At 42.7% G+C, this 18,049-nt stretch overlaps 4 protein-coding genes across 4 annotated transcripts; 2 read left to right on the forward strand and 2 right to left on the reverse strand.

Annotated features, from left to right (window-relative positions):
- Positions 1-5,159: 5,159 nt before the first annotated feature.
- Positions 5,160-5,847, forward strand: F4812DRAFT_443726 (uncharacterized protein). The gene has a single exon (XM_047935424.1). The coding sequence runs from the start codon at positions 5,351-5,353 to the stop codon at positions 5,585-5,587; it is 237 nt and encodes a 78-aa protein (XP_047786504.1). The 5' UTR covers positions 5,160-5,350; the 3' UTR covers positions 5,588-5,847.
- Positions 5,848-10,964: 5,117 nt separating this feature from the next.
- F4812DRAFT_462940 (uncharacterized protein) lies at positions 10,965-13,666 on the forward strand (the record flags this gene model as incomplete). Its single annotated transcript, XM_047938123.1, has 5 exons — positions 10,965-11,559; positions 11,616-12,451; positions 12,534-12,915; positions 13,052-13,406; positions 13,573-13,666. 5 exons carry the CDS (start codon positions 10,965-10,967, stop codon positions 13,664-13,666), a joined length of 2,262 nt encoding a protein of 753 aa, XP_047786505.1.
- A 665-nt stretch (positions 13,667-14,331) lies between these two features.
- On the reverse strand, positions 14,332-16,147 carry F4812DRAFT_443732 (uncharacterized protein). The gene is made up of 2 exons (XM_047935425.1): positions 15,991-16,147; positions 14,332-15,843 (listed from the first exon to the last, which is right to left on the reverse strand). The coding sequence occupies exon 2, from the start codon at positions 15,606-15,608 to the stop codon at positions 14,964-14,966; it is 645 nt and encodes a 214-aa protein (XP_047786506.1). The 5' UTR covers positions 15,609-15,843; positions 15,991-16,147; the 3' UTR covers positions 14,332-14,963.
- A 500-nt stretch (positions 16,148-16,647) lies between these two features.
- F4812DRAFT_443733 (alpha/beta-hydrolase) lies at positions 16,648-17,722 on the reverse strand. Its single transcript, XM_047935426.1, has 2 exons — positions 17,631-17,722; positions 16,648-17,610 (listed from the first exon to the last, which is right to left on the reverse strand). The coding sequence occupies exon 2, from the start codon at positions 17,528-17,530 to the stop codon at positions 16,745-16,747; it is 786 nt and encodes a 261-aa protein (XP_047786507.1). The 5' UTR covers positions 17,531-17,610; positions 17,631-17,722; the 3' UTR covers positions 16,648-16,744.
- Between the last annotated feature and the right edge of the window lie 327 nt (positions 17,723-18,049).

Here is an 18,049-nt window from a genome sequence, read left to right on the forward strand (position 1 = left end):
CATCCAATCAACCCCCTCGTTCGGTTGATATGCAGGCCTCGCCTTAGCGACATGAGCTTTTTCCGTGCGCACCCAAGTAGTCGGTAACTTGCGAACCCGGTGATTTGGTATTCCTTCCCCTTACGCCTTATTCAGCATTTGCCGGTTCGTTCTTCGCTGCCTTCTTTTGATACATTACCAGGTATATACAAGATGGCGCAAAGAGCGGTGACACCGCCCGTCGGTGTTAGGCAAAAGGGCAACAAGAACAATACTACCCTCTAACCCTTTCCATCTCCCCATATCATGCAAAGGTATGCTTAATTGACAGCGCGGTCGTGCATGAACTCGCTTCACGGTCAAGGCTTGCGTTGTGTAACCAACGTTTCTTCGTGGTACCTGGTGATAGTCCGAGATCTTTTTTGTTCCGTCTTCTTGCTTCTGCTTTAGTTTGATTTTGATTTCTATTTTTTTTTTTTTTTTCATCTTTCCTTTCCTTAATACCAGGTAGCTAATTCGAAATGGCGGTATGCTATATTATATTTAAAAAACTCTTTTAGAGACATACAAGACAATAAACAGCATTTCGAGGCAGATCACGATGTTCTAGCTCGTCACTATCGTCACCATCTCCAAATCCGTACCTATATACATACATGGCATGACAAAAACCTGCAATGCAATGAATAAGCACAACCAAATCCATTTCCATCCCTACCCCCTTGTCCTTCCCAATCCCGCGGTACCGACAACTGGGTTCGCCTCTACGTCCCGTAACCACGATCCGGGATCCCCCCGCCTGTCGTGCGACATTCATATCTGCCGCCGCAGACCTGCAGGGCGTCAGGTAGGTGTGATGCGCCGCGCTGCCGCGGAGAAGGTTATTGTTATGTATGTGACGAGAAAAAAAAAAGTGTAACCCAATCCCCAAAAAAGTACAGGTTTCCCGATACCCCTGGCGGTCAAAGTCAGTAAGTCCTACATCTACCTAGGGACCTACCTCTAACGTATTTAATCTAATAGATACGGACTTTTCCAAACAAGAAAGTGCAGTTATCATTTTCCCGATCGAGACACAGACTGCTGCGCTGTCCGTAGGGAAAAGTATCAGGTAGCGCTATCGAAAATTGTTTCCTCTCCGGGGATAGACGGGCTGGGCTGGTTAGATGGTTTTAAATGGGTTGGATGGGCTCGCTTATTATACACTACAATACACATATCCTACATTACTCATGTCTCCATTCATGTCAACCAACCAACCATTGCTGAACATTAGGAAACTACCTACCAGGTACCTAGGTAAGTTGACAACTTTATCTAACAACTTCCTAGAGGAATATAGGAGGTACCTACATATCTTCTAACCCTAAGCACGTCACATCCTAAAAAGAAACGGTAAATATTTCCTTGAACAATGACCTACCCCTTAGGCAACGCGGAGGAAACCAGCCTGGGCTCGGACCCCTGTTCACCAAGAAGCCAAGTAACCAAACCAAACCATGCTGTCGATCAGCAGCTATGACCAATGTCCTAACACATGACTTGCGCCCGACTACTATGTACGGTTTACTTTTCTCTCATCGGATCCTGGATTCGAAGAGGTAATGTGGCCTCATGTTGAATAACGCTGTTGTTGCATACATCCCGTGCGCTCCAGCAAGGATCTGGATACCTATCACAAGAATAAAACAAAAGAATAAAAAGAAAAAAAGACTCCGAACTGATAAGACTCCGAAAGCACACTCTAGCTGATCAACAGTTCAAGGACAAGTACAAAACGAGGACGACGCTGTATTCCGAGCGCTCATAACCCGTGCAAGTGAGGTAGTCAGTCAATCTTTCTTATTAGCCCCAACGAACCTTATAACCCTATCGCATATTTCTTGCAGGATACCAAAACTTCAATGTTATCCCAGCATCGCGCCACCAAACTATGTCCCTACCTACCTACCTACCTACTTACTTACTTACCTTAGGTACCTCTTACTCTAAATTATCACTTATCCCTCGATACACACGCACGCGTCTAAGACCTCTATACGCTAGCTGCCACAAGGAATGCAGACATATGGTTGTCATGCGACAATTGCCGCCCTTCGAAAAAATGACGACGCCCTCGTCGTAAACACTGCCAGGTAAACACATGATGTCGTGAAGTTTTCCTGATGTCCTAATTCCAAATCATACAATATCATATTGCTTAGTGTCGTCTTAAACTAAAAATCTGCCAATGTAAGACTCGAGTATCCTCAACGAACAGATTCTCTGTAATTCGTCCGCAGCTAGGAAGGATTATTATAGCAAAGTCATAGTTATTTGTCAGCTCACCTGCCAGAAAGATCCCGTGATGTATGTCGTACGTAGAGTCAGTACTAGAGGCAGTAGCACGTAGAGTATCAAGTATGCAGTGTAGAGTAGTGATATATTAGCGCTTGCCCGTTGAAGCACCTTCGAGGGAGCAGCGCGCTCCTTATATACACCTATCCTAGTGGGCCTCATGTCCCAGTGCCTGTAGAAGATCAGAATCTCCCAGTAAAGATGGTTGTTTTTTTCTAAAACTGAACTACACCCCTAGGTTAATAACGCCGGGGTCTTTCCCTGAGTTATTAGCGACTGCTATGTAAGGTGGGTTAACCCCACCTCAGTGTGCGAGTCACAAGACTACCACCACATAATGATGTTGGGTATTCGTGCACCATTTCCAGCAAATCTTCAACACATATAGCCGGTATCATCAATCGTCGTCGCCCGTCATCTGCGACATGGTATGTATGCCCTATACCCCTGACATCGCCTCCATCTATAAATTGTTGCAGTGAGAAGAAAACAAATGTGAATAAACCGTACGAACACCAGTGATTGGGTCCTGCACCTAGTCAAGGGTTACGAGAATAAGGTGGGTCCTATAGTATCCGGGCACGATGTCAAAGGCTAAAGGCCAAAGACAATAGCGTAATTGGACGCTTGGCAGTTAGCGAATATGAAATCGCCGGATATCATTCCGCTTTGGTATGGAATATTCAGTCCCAAGTTTACCAAGGTTCTTCGCGGAGTAGGACCCAGTTGTCAACGTAGGTAGATTATATGTGGGTGGCATTGTCCGTTGTCGAATCCCTACATGAACTATCAAACGTTCTTCGAGGTCCATGTCGAGGGTTATTGCCAAGCAATTATGGTGCGGTACGGTTATGATAGTTATTGTTGTCTTGTTCTAGAATGTGTGACTATCTAGGAATATGGAACATGGGATAAGTAATGTGTGTGCCCCGCTCTATAATGTGGGTCTAGGTCACTATCATGTGACAGTTTCCCTGTCGACGGGCCCGGAACGGGAGGAGACGCTTCGCTTGCTGCCCCGGCAGTTTCTCAGGTGGATATCGAATCATGCGTCCTCGATGCGGTTTTAGGTACCTAAGGCATTCCAAACTTTGATCGACATCATAGGCCAACCTCGAAAGGACGACTCTCCCGGGTTTGAGCCGAGTAAAGCACCGTTCCCAGGTGGAACGTTGAACATGGTAACAGGTTGCTTTATAGGTAGCTTAGTTTATACCAGCATTTGTATTATATGTAAGCATCATGATTTTGGGATAGGTCGACTGAATAGGACTGAATAGATTGCAATAAACCAAGCTATTGCTTAGCAGATATGGTGTAGGTTGTTGGCGACGTCTGAGTTGTCAAGGCAAACTGCCTTAGGTACCTTTTCGATCTCCGTCCTCTATCACCGTTCTCTGTCTTTTAGTGTTTGGTTGACATCGTGCTGAAGGATATCTTGATAGTTAATTGCTAGTTGATAAGTCGTAAGCGAAAGAGTTATCGTGGATTATGATAGACTCTGTGTTGTAAATATTCTGTTGTGTTAAGGAGTCAAAGAGGGATGACCGTATTGATTTGAGTTGTGGAAAAGACAATTTGGAAAAAGGTAGTTACGTGTTATCCATGACCTAGTGAAATAAAGGCAACCGTAGTCCCGTGCGTAAGTGCTTGGAATGGTGAGGGGTGCTTATCATTTAAGCTGTAGGGCTACCTAGAGCAAGCGCGTTCCTTGGAAGCACCTAACAAGTCATGTTTGAAAAATGAAGGTATAGATGGAAGAAAAGAAGTTGCACCTTTAAAGTTAAATAGACAGGTACCTAGGGTAGGTACCCACCTCTTAACTTCCATTTCTACGTAGGTTAGGTACCTCGTATGTGCCTGCCTTACTTTACAAGAAAGTGTAATTAATACTCAGCGAAGGTTTGAACTGGGTTTGCGACCAAGGGGGGAAGCGACATTGTTAAAGTCTTTCGACTTACAAATATCTTTTCTTCCTTTACCTTTCACTCGGATTCTTTTTTTTTTTTTTTTTTTCTTTTTACCCAAACAACTTGTCTAACTTCATGTATTCTTCGGCACACCTAATTATTTCTACGCCGCTATTTATCACTCCTTTCTATCCAAGCATCCAAATTACCAAGTTTCAAGACGCCTTTTCAGTCTGAGCTATGCCCTCCCAGCCAGCTTTCAGAGTTACCTTATACTTCTATTCTTAATAAATTGCGTGGCAGAAAACTCACAATACATTAAACCCTGCCGTACCTAGCCTCTTCTCTCTCTTGCTAGTTACCTAGTAATAGGGAATACCTATTAGGCTTCAGCCAAAAAGACTTGCCGCCGCCCGATCTTTCCATCATTCCATATTATCAACTACACATCAGGTTTCGAAAGACATGACAAGAGCTACGTCATATTCTTCGCCTTCAACAACAAAATTTCAACATCTTTACTGAATAAATTCGTTTATATATATGTTTAGAAAAAAGAAAAAAACAAAAAACAACTTTTAGCAGTCTCGAAAACACTGAGGTTTTCCGCAAACCTGATAGGATGCCAAAAATTGGCTATGTCCGTGCTGGTGGAGATTATCTCCCTGTTAGCAGTCCCTTAGTGAAAGAGATGTCTCACGAGGATGCCTCTAGTTCAATTATAATTGGGCCAGTACAGATCCGATAAGATGAAGAATCTTTACCAGGTTCACTTAGGATGCAAGCATTCCGCCCACAGGATCGGTTCCTCTGAGCTTCCGGAGCCGCAGAACACTGACCGCAACCATTACATGAACAAGACCAATATGCAAGGAGACAGATGACGAGAACATGCCGAGCCTACGGCATGGACGATAAGGTCCAGCAAATGTGGCAGATCTTTAACACCATAGACGCTGAATTGAGACATGATGTACCCCAGCCCAGGGCGACTTGGACGATCATCGAATACATCACGAACCTCAAGGAAACGCCAACGTCATGCAGTTGTGCAATAGGCACCCGGACCGACCGTGTCTTATGCGCTGTTTGAAGCTGGACTTATATTCTGTGATCGTCGGGGAATGCCAAGCGATGCCGGGCAGCCTGCCCGGAGGACGGAATATACCTCCATCCGTTGGCAAAATACGTTACAGGGTAGACTCAGAAACATTATGATAAGCAATGGGAGAGCGGCCGTGAGAACTATGTGGTACAAGCGCAGATATACCGCACACGTCGAGAACCCCATCTGGAGATACTTGCCCTCGGCGCTAGGCGAAGCTTACGCCATATACATACCGACAAGGGTCTTTGGATGATACAGACGACTACTACGGTAGCGCCCCCAGAGGGTTACACGGTTGACTAGCCCATCTTAGGCAGGATGGCTCCGTGGCGCGCTCCACGATCCAGTTTCCTCCGCATCTGTACGACAATACGGATCGTAAGGCTCTCTACTAAACATCTTGCTTACCGGAGACAATCCATGGAGATCCTGAAAGAGATTGCGAGCTCGCATTCGAGTTTCTCTAGAAGCGGATGGTGTCAGGAGTCTAATTTGAGACTCTTTGGAACAAATGACTTATTCTGTATATAGCTTTGGCTTCAAAGCAACTGTAGTTAGAGTTCCTTGCGGAACAACGAAGTTGTTTTACCTACCATATGCTCTGCGATGTGACAGATGGGCTTGGCGTTTCAGAGATAAAATTAACAGGGTATTCCGCGGATAAGGAAGGTTGTTGTCCAGTAGGTTGGTCAGACGAATTGTGAGGTGACGAGGTAATGGGAAAAGCAGTAGGAAAAGTACATCCTTGAGAGGGTGAACCGGAGGATCGGTGAGGATTACCCCAGGATCTGCCTTTTCTACCTCGCCAGATACGAAAATGACGACGACACTACGTAACCTACCTAGGTATATAAAGTTATCTCAAGAAGATGCCGCAAAACTCTAGGGGCAGCTGGAGGACAAGATCGACACAGACAAAAATATGCTGAGAGGCACTTTACTACCATTTAAAGCCCGAATTCTAACCTTGTATTTCATTGCGATGGTGTTGGGAGCCTCTTCTATAGAGTATCAGGTACCTAGCACCCCTGTATCTACTATCCTAACTTATGTCTCCAGCACTTTTTATTTTAAATGTATGGCCACATGTATGGCGTGAAAAAGCATGGTGCACTGCAGGTAAACAGTACTATAGGCATTTACCTCTTAGATAAGTTACCTAATTGGTTTATACCGACCTTCATGATTGGTTAGATGGGATATGCATCTACGAAGTATTTTACAACTTTTCACGAATGAAAGGTTTGCTATTAACTTTTTCTAGGCGGTTAGAATAAGTATACATAATTTCGAATTGGTTACTATCTGCTCGAGTAGGTAAAGAAGATAAAGTTAAGGTTGGCTGGTATGACTTTAACTTGTGTTTAATCGTCGGGTAGACCCGTCGTAATGTTAGGTATGCGACCTTGGGGGTTCTCGTGCGTCATGTATTAGATACTTTCCTTGAGGTATTAATAGAATTCTTCCGTTGGGTGGTTCTAGTAGGTATCAAATAAATAAATACGTGGTACTTGGGCAGCAGAGTCGAGCCGTTATGAGGTTTTACTAATTACCGAGACGTATTATGCGTGAAGATTTTACAATTTGCGTCACCGAGATCCGTCGGGGTAGGTAAATGCCCGATTTCGTAAGAGGCGGTGACAGATTAGGCTTTATCATTCTTTAGCTTCATCGAGCGAGGATCGAGAAACAAAAGGGCATTCTTTTTTTTTTTCCCCTGTTTTCAGCTACATAAGTACATGCAGATAGAGAGACAGATCCATGGCGGGGGTATGGGCATACCCTAATACTGCTAGCCCTAGCGCCGATCCAAGAAGGTAGGTACCTAACATAAAAACCCCGCGACTTGAAGACAAAGCAAAGAGACGTTCCAGTCGTTGGTAACACTGCAAAGTGCAACAGCCGGAGCCTTTATATTGCTTTCGTAGAAATATGATACTATGTATGGCAATTCGCAATTTTGAATGGTAAAAGTTCCGTGTATGCTTCGTTGCTTTTAAAGATGCCTAAATTACATAGGTACCATAGCGGCAGCGGGGGTTTTTATTAAACGGTTCTAAAAACGTAAAACCATTCCTGTTAAAACCTGCACTCTTTCAGATTCAACGTTTCTAGTAAATAAAACGATTCTGGAATCCTAGAACGGTTCTATATTAAGATAAGCCTTAAAAAAAAACTGCTGCCCCCAGTGGGGCTCGAACCCACTACCTTTGGGCTTTTTTTCGTTTTTTTCTTATTAAGTTACTTTTATTTACTTTATTATTTTAAGTTTACGGTACTTACCATTAAATTAAATGGGGATTAATTTAAGCTTTATTTGATTTTTACTTTTATAAATTTAATATAATTAAAAATTTCTTAATTGCGTAATTATTTGCAATTCGATTAATTTAATAATATAATTAACACGATTAATGGTTATATAACACATGTACGTACTTTATTGCAGTACGTATTTAATAGAAAAAAGTACTTATGTATTTTAAATTATATAAAAATAAGTTTTTTTTCGTCTTTTTTTAATTTACTTTTCTTTTTTAAATATTAATAATATATTAATCTTACTTTATTATTATTTATTTTTATTATTATTTACTTTTATATTATATATATTTTTATTAATATTAATTAATATTATTAAAAGTTTAATAATATAAATTAATAAAGTTAAAAAAATTATTATTATAATAATATACGTAATATTAATATACTTTCTTTTATTAAATAAATAAATTTATTATTTATAATAAATTATTAATTTATTTTATTATTTAATTTATTTAAGTTTTTTATTATTTACTGTAATTTAAACTTATTATTATTATTAATTAAATTTTTATTTTACGTATAATATTTTTATTTTATAATGTTTTAATTAAAAAACTTAATGTAAATATAAACTTATATTATAATAATTAACTTAATTAAAATAAAAAATATAAATAAATTATAAGTTTTAATAAATTATATTTTTAATTAAATAATTTTTATATAATATTTTAATTATATAATTATATAATAAAAATTAATTAATTTTTAAATAATTACTTTTAAGCAAAAAGTAATTTAAATATTTAAAAAAAATAATAAATAAATATTAAAATTAATTTTAAAACTTTATAATAATAAATTTTATAAATATATTAAAATTATTATAATTAATATTTCGAATTATATTAATATAATAAAACATTTACATAAAATAATATAATATTAATTATGTAAAAATACTTATTAATTTTATATTATTATATAATTTATTAATATAAAATTTAAATAAATTAAAAATAATTAAATATATTAATATAAAAAATATTAATATATAATATTAAATAAAGATTAATTTATTTAAATATATAAGTATTTATATGTATTTATATTATATTATAATAATAATTAATAATTTATAACTTTTAAACGTTAATATATATAAAATAATATTTAATACAATTTATTATTCTAATTAAATAACCCTTTTTTTATTTACTAAAATTAATTTTATAAAAAGTTAAATATAATTTAATTATATTAAATTAATATTTAACATTTATAATATTATTATATTTAAATAATAAAAAAGGTTTAAATCTTTTATTAAATAATAATAAAATTATATTATTTTTATTATCGTTTTTATCGTTTTAAGCTTTTTTTTATTAATTATTTTAATAATTTTCTTTATTTTTTCTTTAATTTAAAATAATTTTAATTAAAGCTACATTATTTATTAATATTATATTTTGCTTAAATAATTTATTTAATAAATGCTTTAAAAATAATAAATTATATATAATTTATAAAAACGAAAAAATATTATTAAAATTAATATTTATATTATATTTAATTAATAATAATATTAATTAAAAAACTATTAAAATATAATAATAATAAATTTTAATTTTTAAGTAAATAGTACGGGTTAAATGTTAATAAATGTTAAAATATTTATTAAAAAAGCTTAAAATTTTTTTCCTTTATATAAGTTAAATATAAAATTTAAATTATTAATTAAAAAAACTTAAATAAATGATTAAATATATAATAGTTTAAATAAATTTGTTATTTTTTTATTATATATATTTATTCGTTATTTAAAATTCTTTTAAATCTCGTTAATCTTTTAAATTTTAAGCATCTCCTTAAGATCCATCAGATCCATAAGATCCACTAGATCCATACGATTTATCCGATATTCAACCGTACTGTTGTTGGTTGTTACCCCGCTTCCATACTTGGTATGGACTCATCGGCTGTTGGTTCGTAACACGTAGAAGCTTTCGAAGGCCCGAACCCCACAATCCCCGGGCTTACCTACTTTAAACTCCGGGGTAATGTGGGTTAACGTATATGACATTATATCTTGATACTTATCCCTAAATATTTAAGCTGTGCTAAAATGACGTATCGAAAAAGACATCTTATATCCAATTCACAATACTGACTGTCCGCTAAAAGCTCTGGCACGTGGAATATGTATTGTACTTGTAGGTAAGGTACCAGGTAAGTTTGTGTCTAAGTTCGGGCGTCATTGGGGTTGAAAGGCGTATTTTCAAGCTTTTTGGGGCGGGCCGTTGACGAACGCCCGGGTTGTGAAGAAACAAAGCTTAGACTCCAAATCAGCATCTCCTTACGTAACATATTCCGTGCTACCGTAGCGCGTCATCCCGTAAGTACCACACGGGTGCCCAGGTGGTCTTGTCCAATCGTTCCCCTCCGTCGGGTAGTACGAAATACGCCCTGCTACATGTAGTGAATGCAACGCCGTGTTTTAGGTGGTCCCGAAGTTCCCTAGTAATCCCTACATGTAACATGTACCTTGGTATTTTGAGGTTACCTCGAAGGATTCCGGGAATTCTGTATATACCTTAGGCACATTGTACTAGTGCTGTCTACGTAAACTCGACGGCGCACCCCAAAGGGGTGCTGCGCTTTAATTAAGGAAACGGGCAAGTAACAGGGATCGGAATAACTTCTTACTGGTATTTGGAGTCTGGTACGCTAGCTTAATTACTGCCCGATTTCCTAATCAAAGCGCAGCACCCCTTTGGGGTGCGCCGTCGAGTTTACGTAGACAGCACTAGTAATCAAATACCCCAAATTTTAAGTTTGATGACCTTTAACAAGTGTAGAGCTAGCGCGAAAAGCTGAGCTTACTGGAGCAAGGTGAGATAAGTACATGGTTAATAACTCACTAACAGGTATACGTAGGCTAGGTAGGTAGGTAGGCACCTCTTACCTGGAGTAATCAAGCCACTATCTGGTGTCCGACCATTTAAACTTCGCGTGATGCCCCCCCTGAAACGCAGCTTCATCATACTAATCTACACTCTTATCCAAGTTAACACTCTCAGCATTCTTCATTATTCTACCTATTCTCAAAGAATAACAAAAAATAAAAACAACATACGTCGTACTTAAATACCCTCCCTAGATAGATTAAGTTAGGTTATCTATCAACTATCGCTGATGGAGCACGACTTATATTCTCCCGTTTAATCTTTAAATACTGCTCTGTTCGCTGCCCACCAAAATCTACTCTTTTGCTACTTATCACTTACCACTTAAGTGTCGCTTACCTACTACATTTTCATATATTTTGGGCTTACTTGACGACATTCTGCTACCCTATCATGTTGAAACCAAATCGCATCGATGCCCTATCCGGTCATTCGGATGGGGATGGTACCGAATCACCTCCTGGCTATTTTGAAGGAAATAATGGGGAATCCCCTGGTCAAGCTAGGACATCTGGAGTTGACGAGTTGAATACTGATTTCGGTCATATTTTGAATCTTAGCCCTGATACTGTTGGCGCATCCCCTGGGGCTTTAAAGATAACACCTGACATGTGTTTGGCACATCTTAGGTTACTCACAGCCTTCCAAACTTTAAAGGAGGATGTCGGTTTTACAGACGGAATTTGGGGTCTCTTCGATAACCAAGTTCTTTCGCAACAGAAGAAATCAAAAGCCGTCGAAAATGGACGTAAACTGGAAGAAGAGACCGTGCAGCGCTTGGCTAGACTCCATGAGAAACGATGGGCTCTTTTCGTCGCGAGAGCTGTGGATCGGTATGAGACGTGGTGGAATACCCTTTCAAAGAAACATCTTACCGAGGAACATATGCAGGGCAATTATAGTGGCGAGTTCGGTCCAACGATATACGGCACGTTTATAACTAAAGGGACACCACTTCAGTGGGCGGAGCATATACTTCCGCCATTGGGTACGTCTGATCTACTATAATTCTATATAATCTTTAAGTATCACTGACCCTTACAGATGTCTTAATGGTGTGGCATGCCCACATGCTCAATCCTAGAACATATCTTGAGGATTCTATACTATACTGTCTAAATGGCTTATGGACAGCCGGAATGCCTTGGCATCTCATCGACGATGCGATTGATGCTGATTTCAACTATAACGTCTCACTGGAATGTAAAGAAGCGTGGGAAAATCTTATAGGACTCAAGTGGGACAATGTCGATGACCCAATGGTTAAACTCCTCAAATGTCCCAGTTGCTCTGATAATCTTGAGATACCATGGACCATGTGTGGGCTACCTGGAGACTACGCCGACGAAGACCCCGGTCTTCTCGGAGAAGGTTATGGAGATGGAAACTTCGATTACAAGTGTGACGGGTGCGGAAGACTGATTACCAGAGAATTCCTCGAGGCGGCTAGATTCATCAAAGACTCGGAGAGACTGCTCTCTCACAATCGACCAATGCCGGGTACGATATTAGATAACGAGATGGGATTACCAAAGGAAGTTCCTGATAACAGGCGACAGGAACGGACTTTTCCAAATAGGATTATCAAGTTTCACCTCCGTAGCGAATTGCTACTACTAACTAGCCCTCAACGGACCCCAGCACCGACAATGAACGACGTCCGTGTTCTCATCGAGCGTACGTTGAGTAACAGCAGCGCGATCAAGCAGATAGAGGGGGCAACGGGACGCGAGTTGGCTAAAAGCTATCGTCTCGGCAAAGATGCGAAAGCACACACTCGAATAATGATGTCGCGATACTGGGGAAACCCATCCTCTTTTTCTCTGGATCTTGGGGGTGCCGTACTCCGGCAAGGCATATTTGTAGAGAAGATGAACAAGGTACCGGCCTACCCAATACTTATACTAGCTCTAAGGTCGAAGTATGTATTTCTAGAAGATTGTCAACTTACCATATTTGCAGATCGACTGGCTACACAGCCCGGCGGCCCGAGAAACAATGACGCGACTTATTAGGAAATACAAGCGCTTCATTGATATCATGGCCCGAAATCCCACGAAAACAGCCGTGCCAACCCTCGACGTCGATCTAGCATGGCACACGCACCAGCTCAGCCCTCCTCTATACGCTAAATACGTGTTTAACAAGACGGGCCGCCTGATTGACCATGACGATAAGATTGACGAGGACAAGCTGTCGAGGGCTTTCGAGTGGACGAGCAAGGAGTACCAGGAGCACTACGACGAAGTGTACTCCGAGTGCACGTGTTGGTACTGCGAGTCGATCCGCGCTTCGCATGTGTCCTCGCTCGGTAGCAAGCTGCATATATCGAAAAACGAGAAAAGTACGTCCACCCCCTCCCCTTCCCCCTTAACCCCCTCTCTGCCTCCCCGTCTCATTGGGAAGTATTACTACAATCGTAGACGACATTACCTAACTTCCATAACTTACTTACCTCTCCCCTCTCCACTCTTTTATAGTCTCCGACACATTCCACAAATCCGGCAAGGCGGCGCTCTGCCCACCCGACAGCAGCGCGCACATCTCAGCGCACAACTCGGTAAAATTTACCGAGCTCAACATGGGCCGCGAGGCCGTCCGCCGTCGCATCCACGACGCGCACCAGCAGCACCTCGACCGGAACTACGAGCGCGCGCGGAAGCGCGCCCAGAAGCGGGGCCACGAGATCCCGCCCCGAGAGGAGTACTACCAGACGTATTGGGGCTACCCCTATATGATGTACGGGCCCTACGTGTACCCCGTGTACTTCGCTAACGGGTATTACCCCGGCGGAGACCCGGGGACAGCGGTCGCGGGGCAGGGCGCGCAGGGAGGGTGTGCGGTGGGCGCGTGTGGTGGGGGCGGGGGGTGTGGAGGGGGAGGTGGTGGTGTGAGTATTATATTTGCTACTTCCTATCCTCGTCTAGCCCATCTAGTTCTTGTTCCCTTTACTATCCCATCTTATAGTATCATACTAACTAAATCTCTTTCCTTTATCTAGTGCGGAACCTCAGGCTCGGCTTGTGGCGGCGGCGGCGGCTGCGGGGGAGGATGTGGTGGCGGTGGTGGAGGAGGAGGAGGAGGCGGATGCGTAAGTACAAAACCACAAAACCCACCCTCCTTGCTTTTGGAATAAGATACCTTCTTACATGATTTTTTTTTTGCGTGCAGTGAGCGTTCTCGTGCATGCGGTTACAGACCGACTAACAGCGGTGGACAGAGCGGAGGTGGGGGTGGTAGCGGGGGAAGGGGGTGGTAGGGCAGGGTACTGGCTGCTACATTTACTTTTCCTATTGTGCATGATTTTTTTTAAAAAAAAAGAAAAAAAAAAAGTGACGTTATGCAATGGGATGCTAGGAAGACAGGCAGCCTGGAGTTCAGGAAGGGGGTGATATGTGTGGTGAGCACTTGGCGCAGGGGCGTGCTTTGAGATACCTATTTCGCGTGTGTGGTCTGGTCGGTATGGATGGCGTTGAAGGGTTGTCTGCGCGAATTATTATTTTTGAATGGCAATCTGACAATACGATTTATGAGGTGAACTAAAATATGCTTGTCCTTAGACGAAGATAGGGGTTTAAGGGGTTTGTGGCGTACACTAGGGGGGCATAGAAATTTTCACAGAGGAATAAACATCGACTTAATTATATAGCAAGACGTCGTTCTCGTGTGTTAAAGGATTAAAATGACATTAGGTAAGAGGTAACTTGCTGTATCGGCTATATTTCCACATGTTAGGATTGGGATATGCCCGAACTTATTTGGGATATTATATTAACCCGATCTTTTTGTTGCCGGTGCAGAAAGCATTGCTTATTTAACCGACCTGGCTGCCACTTTCATAGCCTTGTGTATCTTTTCCACGTGGTAGCCGACTCTAGCGCTAACCGTCTCCTTTTTCCCCTGTGGCGCGTTCCGTGCCGGCTTCCGCCGCCTCCGTACCACGCCTCGTTGCTGTATAGTGCTGTCGGCACCACACACGTAATTACCGCCTTCCGCAGCATGTCGGCCGGTGGCCCGTTTTTTTTTTTTTTTTTGTGTGTGTGTGTGTGTGTGTGTGTCAGCAAGGCCTCGCATATGTCTGGCGAGCGCCATGGTCAGCGGTTCTAGGCGCTGCAGAGCGTGCAATTGCTTTCGTCGCTTCTTTTGTTAAGGATTGCCTGGGCAAGAACAAGATGAAGGCGGTGCATATTCAGCGTATCACGATTGACAGGCTCTCGTCTGTAGGAAGCTTGGCCTCTCTGATTAGTGTTCCCTGTATCCGGTATTACATAGATGCTGCTGTCACCATTGCTAACAGTCTCCAGGCATTGTTCTTTGGAAATTTTCCTAGTGCGCCATTGTTGACGAACAGGGTTCCGCTTCGGCTTTCTTGCGCTTTTCTAACCAAGTTTCTTAAGCTCTCTTTGGCAGCAGTGAAGGATGCGGGTGAGATATCAGTATAATCGTACTGTTCCCACTTCTGTACCCCGTCCTTGGCCACGGTCTCCAATATCTTGCCGTTTGCCCTCCCGTCCCTGCGCCGATCTCGATGATCCTCATCGAGGGATTTTTAAAGGAGAGAAGGTCGATGATTTGTGCGGCTGGATACGCGTGGTGATCATTATCGAGCATTGCTTCGTAGTATCGATCTACCAGTCCATCTCGGAAGATCAAGCTCAGCGGGTCTGTCTCGCCACGCAGAATGGCAGGCAGATATTTTCCGATCTCCATGAAGAAGAAACCATCCCCAGGGGCCTTTTCTACCTCATCCTGAAGTTTATGAACCAGTTGTTCAACTGCGGAACGGTGTATTGCACAACGTGATACCCAGACACTCCATATTGAGGTGATGTAGCGACGGCAGTATTGATGAAGACTCCGACAGCAAAGACAAGAAGCGCCTACAATTGTCCAGTCATCCCACCAGAGAGCCATCGTCCGCTTCCCGTGTATCAGACGAAGGGCTACAGCAACAATGGCCACGAAGGTCAAGATGCCTAGCGCGATGGAAATGCTGACGAACGTCTCTGTGAGCTCGTCAGGGTGGGGAATCTCCATTGCGACGAGCAGGGCAGCAGTGCCTAGTTGATGTTTGATAGTCTTACGGCTTTTTGTGTGGACGAAGCCCACCCAAGGAATCGAAGAGAACTAATGAATCAATATCGGGCTCGATGTTGGTGCTGTAGTCTAAGATTAAGCATGATTGGGAGGCGCCGCTCCGATGCCTAGTGGGTTGGTGAGAAAGGGGGGGTTCTACAGACAGCTGAGAATGTGCTTTCTGTAAGGGCGCTATCTGGAACGGTGTTAGCTGTATGATTGACGCAGTGCAACCATGGGGCTAGTCTGCCCATGGCAGGTATACATAGTAAAGCAATTCTCTTGGACCGGGTCAAGATCCCAATTCTTCATCCAAGAAAGTGACTGCAAGTGGACAACTTACCTCGATTGTCAGGGAACATACGTGAAAATGAGTAAGCGGTCCGATTATATCTTTATTCGCGATTATCTCGATAACAACCGGTATGTGAAGATTTCATGTAGGCTGTGGAGGATCTGACTCTGTCAGCACACTTGCTGTACAATCCTTATGGTGTAGGGTCACATCGTTACTGATGTTGGAGCATTTGGCCCCCGAAATTAGAATTTATCTAGGCCATTATTAGTTCAAGGAACTCTTTAGATATCTGCTATATCCTAGTATACGGACTGAAGATGCGAATATGCGTGTAACCGACGTCGCAACGGGGATAGGGTATGGCTCCAATTCTTACTGGTCCAAGTCTTAGAGTAACATTAAGGGTGTAACACAACTGACGCCGCACGCACGAGCAGGATATGGCTGATGGATTTGAGCCGGTGCCTACCCGCCACGGCGCGGCTGGAGGGCTTTGACTTATCGCTCAAGGCGACACTCCCGATGGCTTAGCTGCCCGCGAACGTCGCCCTTAGGGAGTGGAACGTCTGCGAACCTCCGCCCAAAGATCTCATTGAGGCGTACGACCTTGTGCATGTCAGATACCTCTGTCTCGTGCTGACGGGTAACCATCGAGTTCATAGCGCTACGTACTTGATGGAAGTTGAGGCTATCTAGGTAGGTTGAATGCACACGTGATATGAGAATTCCGCCAATGTATTGATTACAGTCTGTGAAAAGCTACTCATACGCCATCTCTTCTGTCGTAACCGCCGAGTGCTCAAGCTTGAATCATTTCGTTGACAGTGTCGGCAACAACCTGAGTAGTGCTGAAGTGTGGGCAATGGCCCGACTCGACGGAGGCAGTCTTCACTTCACGGCCAGCCTTCTCCAGAGTCTTGACCATTGACTCTTGTTCAGGAATTGGGATGCTAACGTCCAGCTGCGTATAGATGTAACAACTCTCTATCTCTCGCCAGGCTTCATTCTCGAGGGGCTGGAGCATGCCCTTGCCATTCCAATGACAAAGAGTCTCACGGTACGCGGCCACTTCGTCTTCGGAGATTCTTTGACCTGGACTCTCGAGGCCAAACAACACATTCGGGTTTTTGACCAACATTGTGCCATCCTCGGCCACGTCGAACACCAGGGGCGCGTTGGCAGCATCTCCAAACTCTAAGAACTTGTCGAAAGTTGATTTTCCTTTGGCGAGAGCATAGCCCACCATGTAAATCAGTTTCGAAACACCGCCGGCGAGACCCTTCCGTGAGCGAGTCTCGGTGCCGAGACCGCAAAGCGCATTGGAGACTACCTGGCCGCCGTAAGAATGGCCAATTGCAACCACAGTGCGTCCGGCGCGAACCAAGCTCTCTACGTAACTTCGGACAAGCTGGGTGTCGCTGGCGAGGTCTGCATTCGGTGGGCGTGCTTCGTTGCAGGTTGGAAGCCGGGGGACATGAACCTCATAACCGTATGATTCAAGTGCGTCAGTGAGCTGCTGATAGCTCCGTGGTGTGTGGAAGGCGCCGGCCACCAGAACGATGGTAGGCTTGACGTTGGGAGCCATGGTAGGTAGTGACGGAGCTAGGAGAACTAGAGAGAACTAAGATGGCATAGGGGAGAAGACGAGAGCTTCTTTGTATATGCCATGTGTGGACTCTTCGGTTGATTATACGAAGGTAGGGAGAAAGGAAATAAGGGGCGCTCTGGCGAGCCTCTCCCTGCTTAGCGGTTGGGACGTAGTAGCATTGTAGCCTGAGGTAGTACCGTTGTTGGCAATATAACGCTGCAAGTAGGACGTCAGACCATGCCACTTCACACCTAGGTACTTGTATGTACTATGTAGGTACACACACAGACTTGCATATAACACTCTGCAGTAGAATGTGGTGTAACCGTAAACATATACATAGTAGATTACTCTTGGTTGCGCCTCTATACCTAGAACACAACTAACCGAAGTAGCACAGTTATAAAGACAGCACGAACTAAATAATTATTTATAGTAGTATACGGGAAAATCTGCCGCTAGGCAGACTAGAGCACTAGTTTGCTTCCTCGCCTGACTCATCCTTAAAAAAGGAGG

This window comes from Daldinia caldariorum (genome assembly GCF_022478825.1).
Source record: "Daldinia caldariorum strain CBS 122874 unplaced genomic scaffold F4812scaffold_21, whole genome shotgun sequence".
Lineage (NCBI taxonomy): Eukaryota > Fungi > Ascomycota > Sordariomycetes > Xylariales > Hypoxylaceae > Daldinia > Daldinia caldariorum.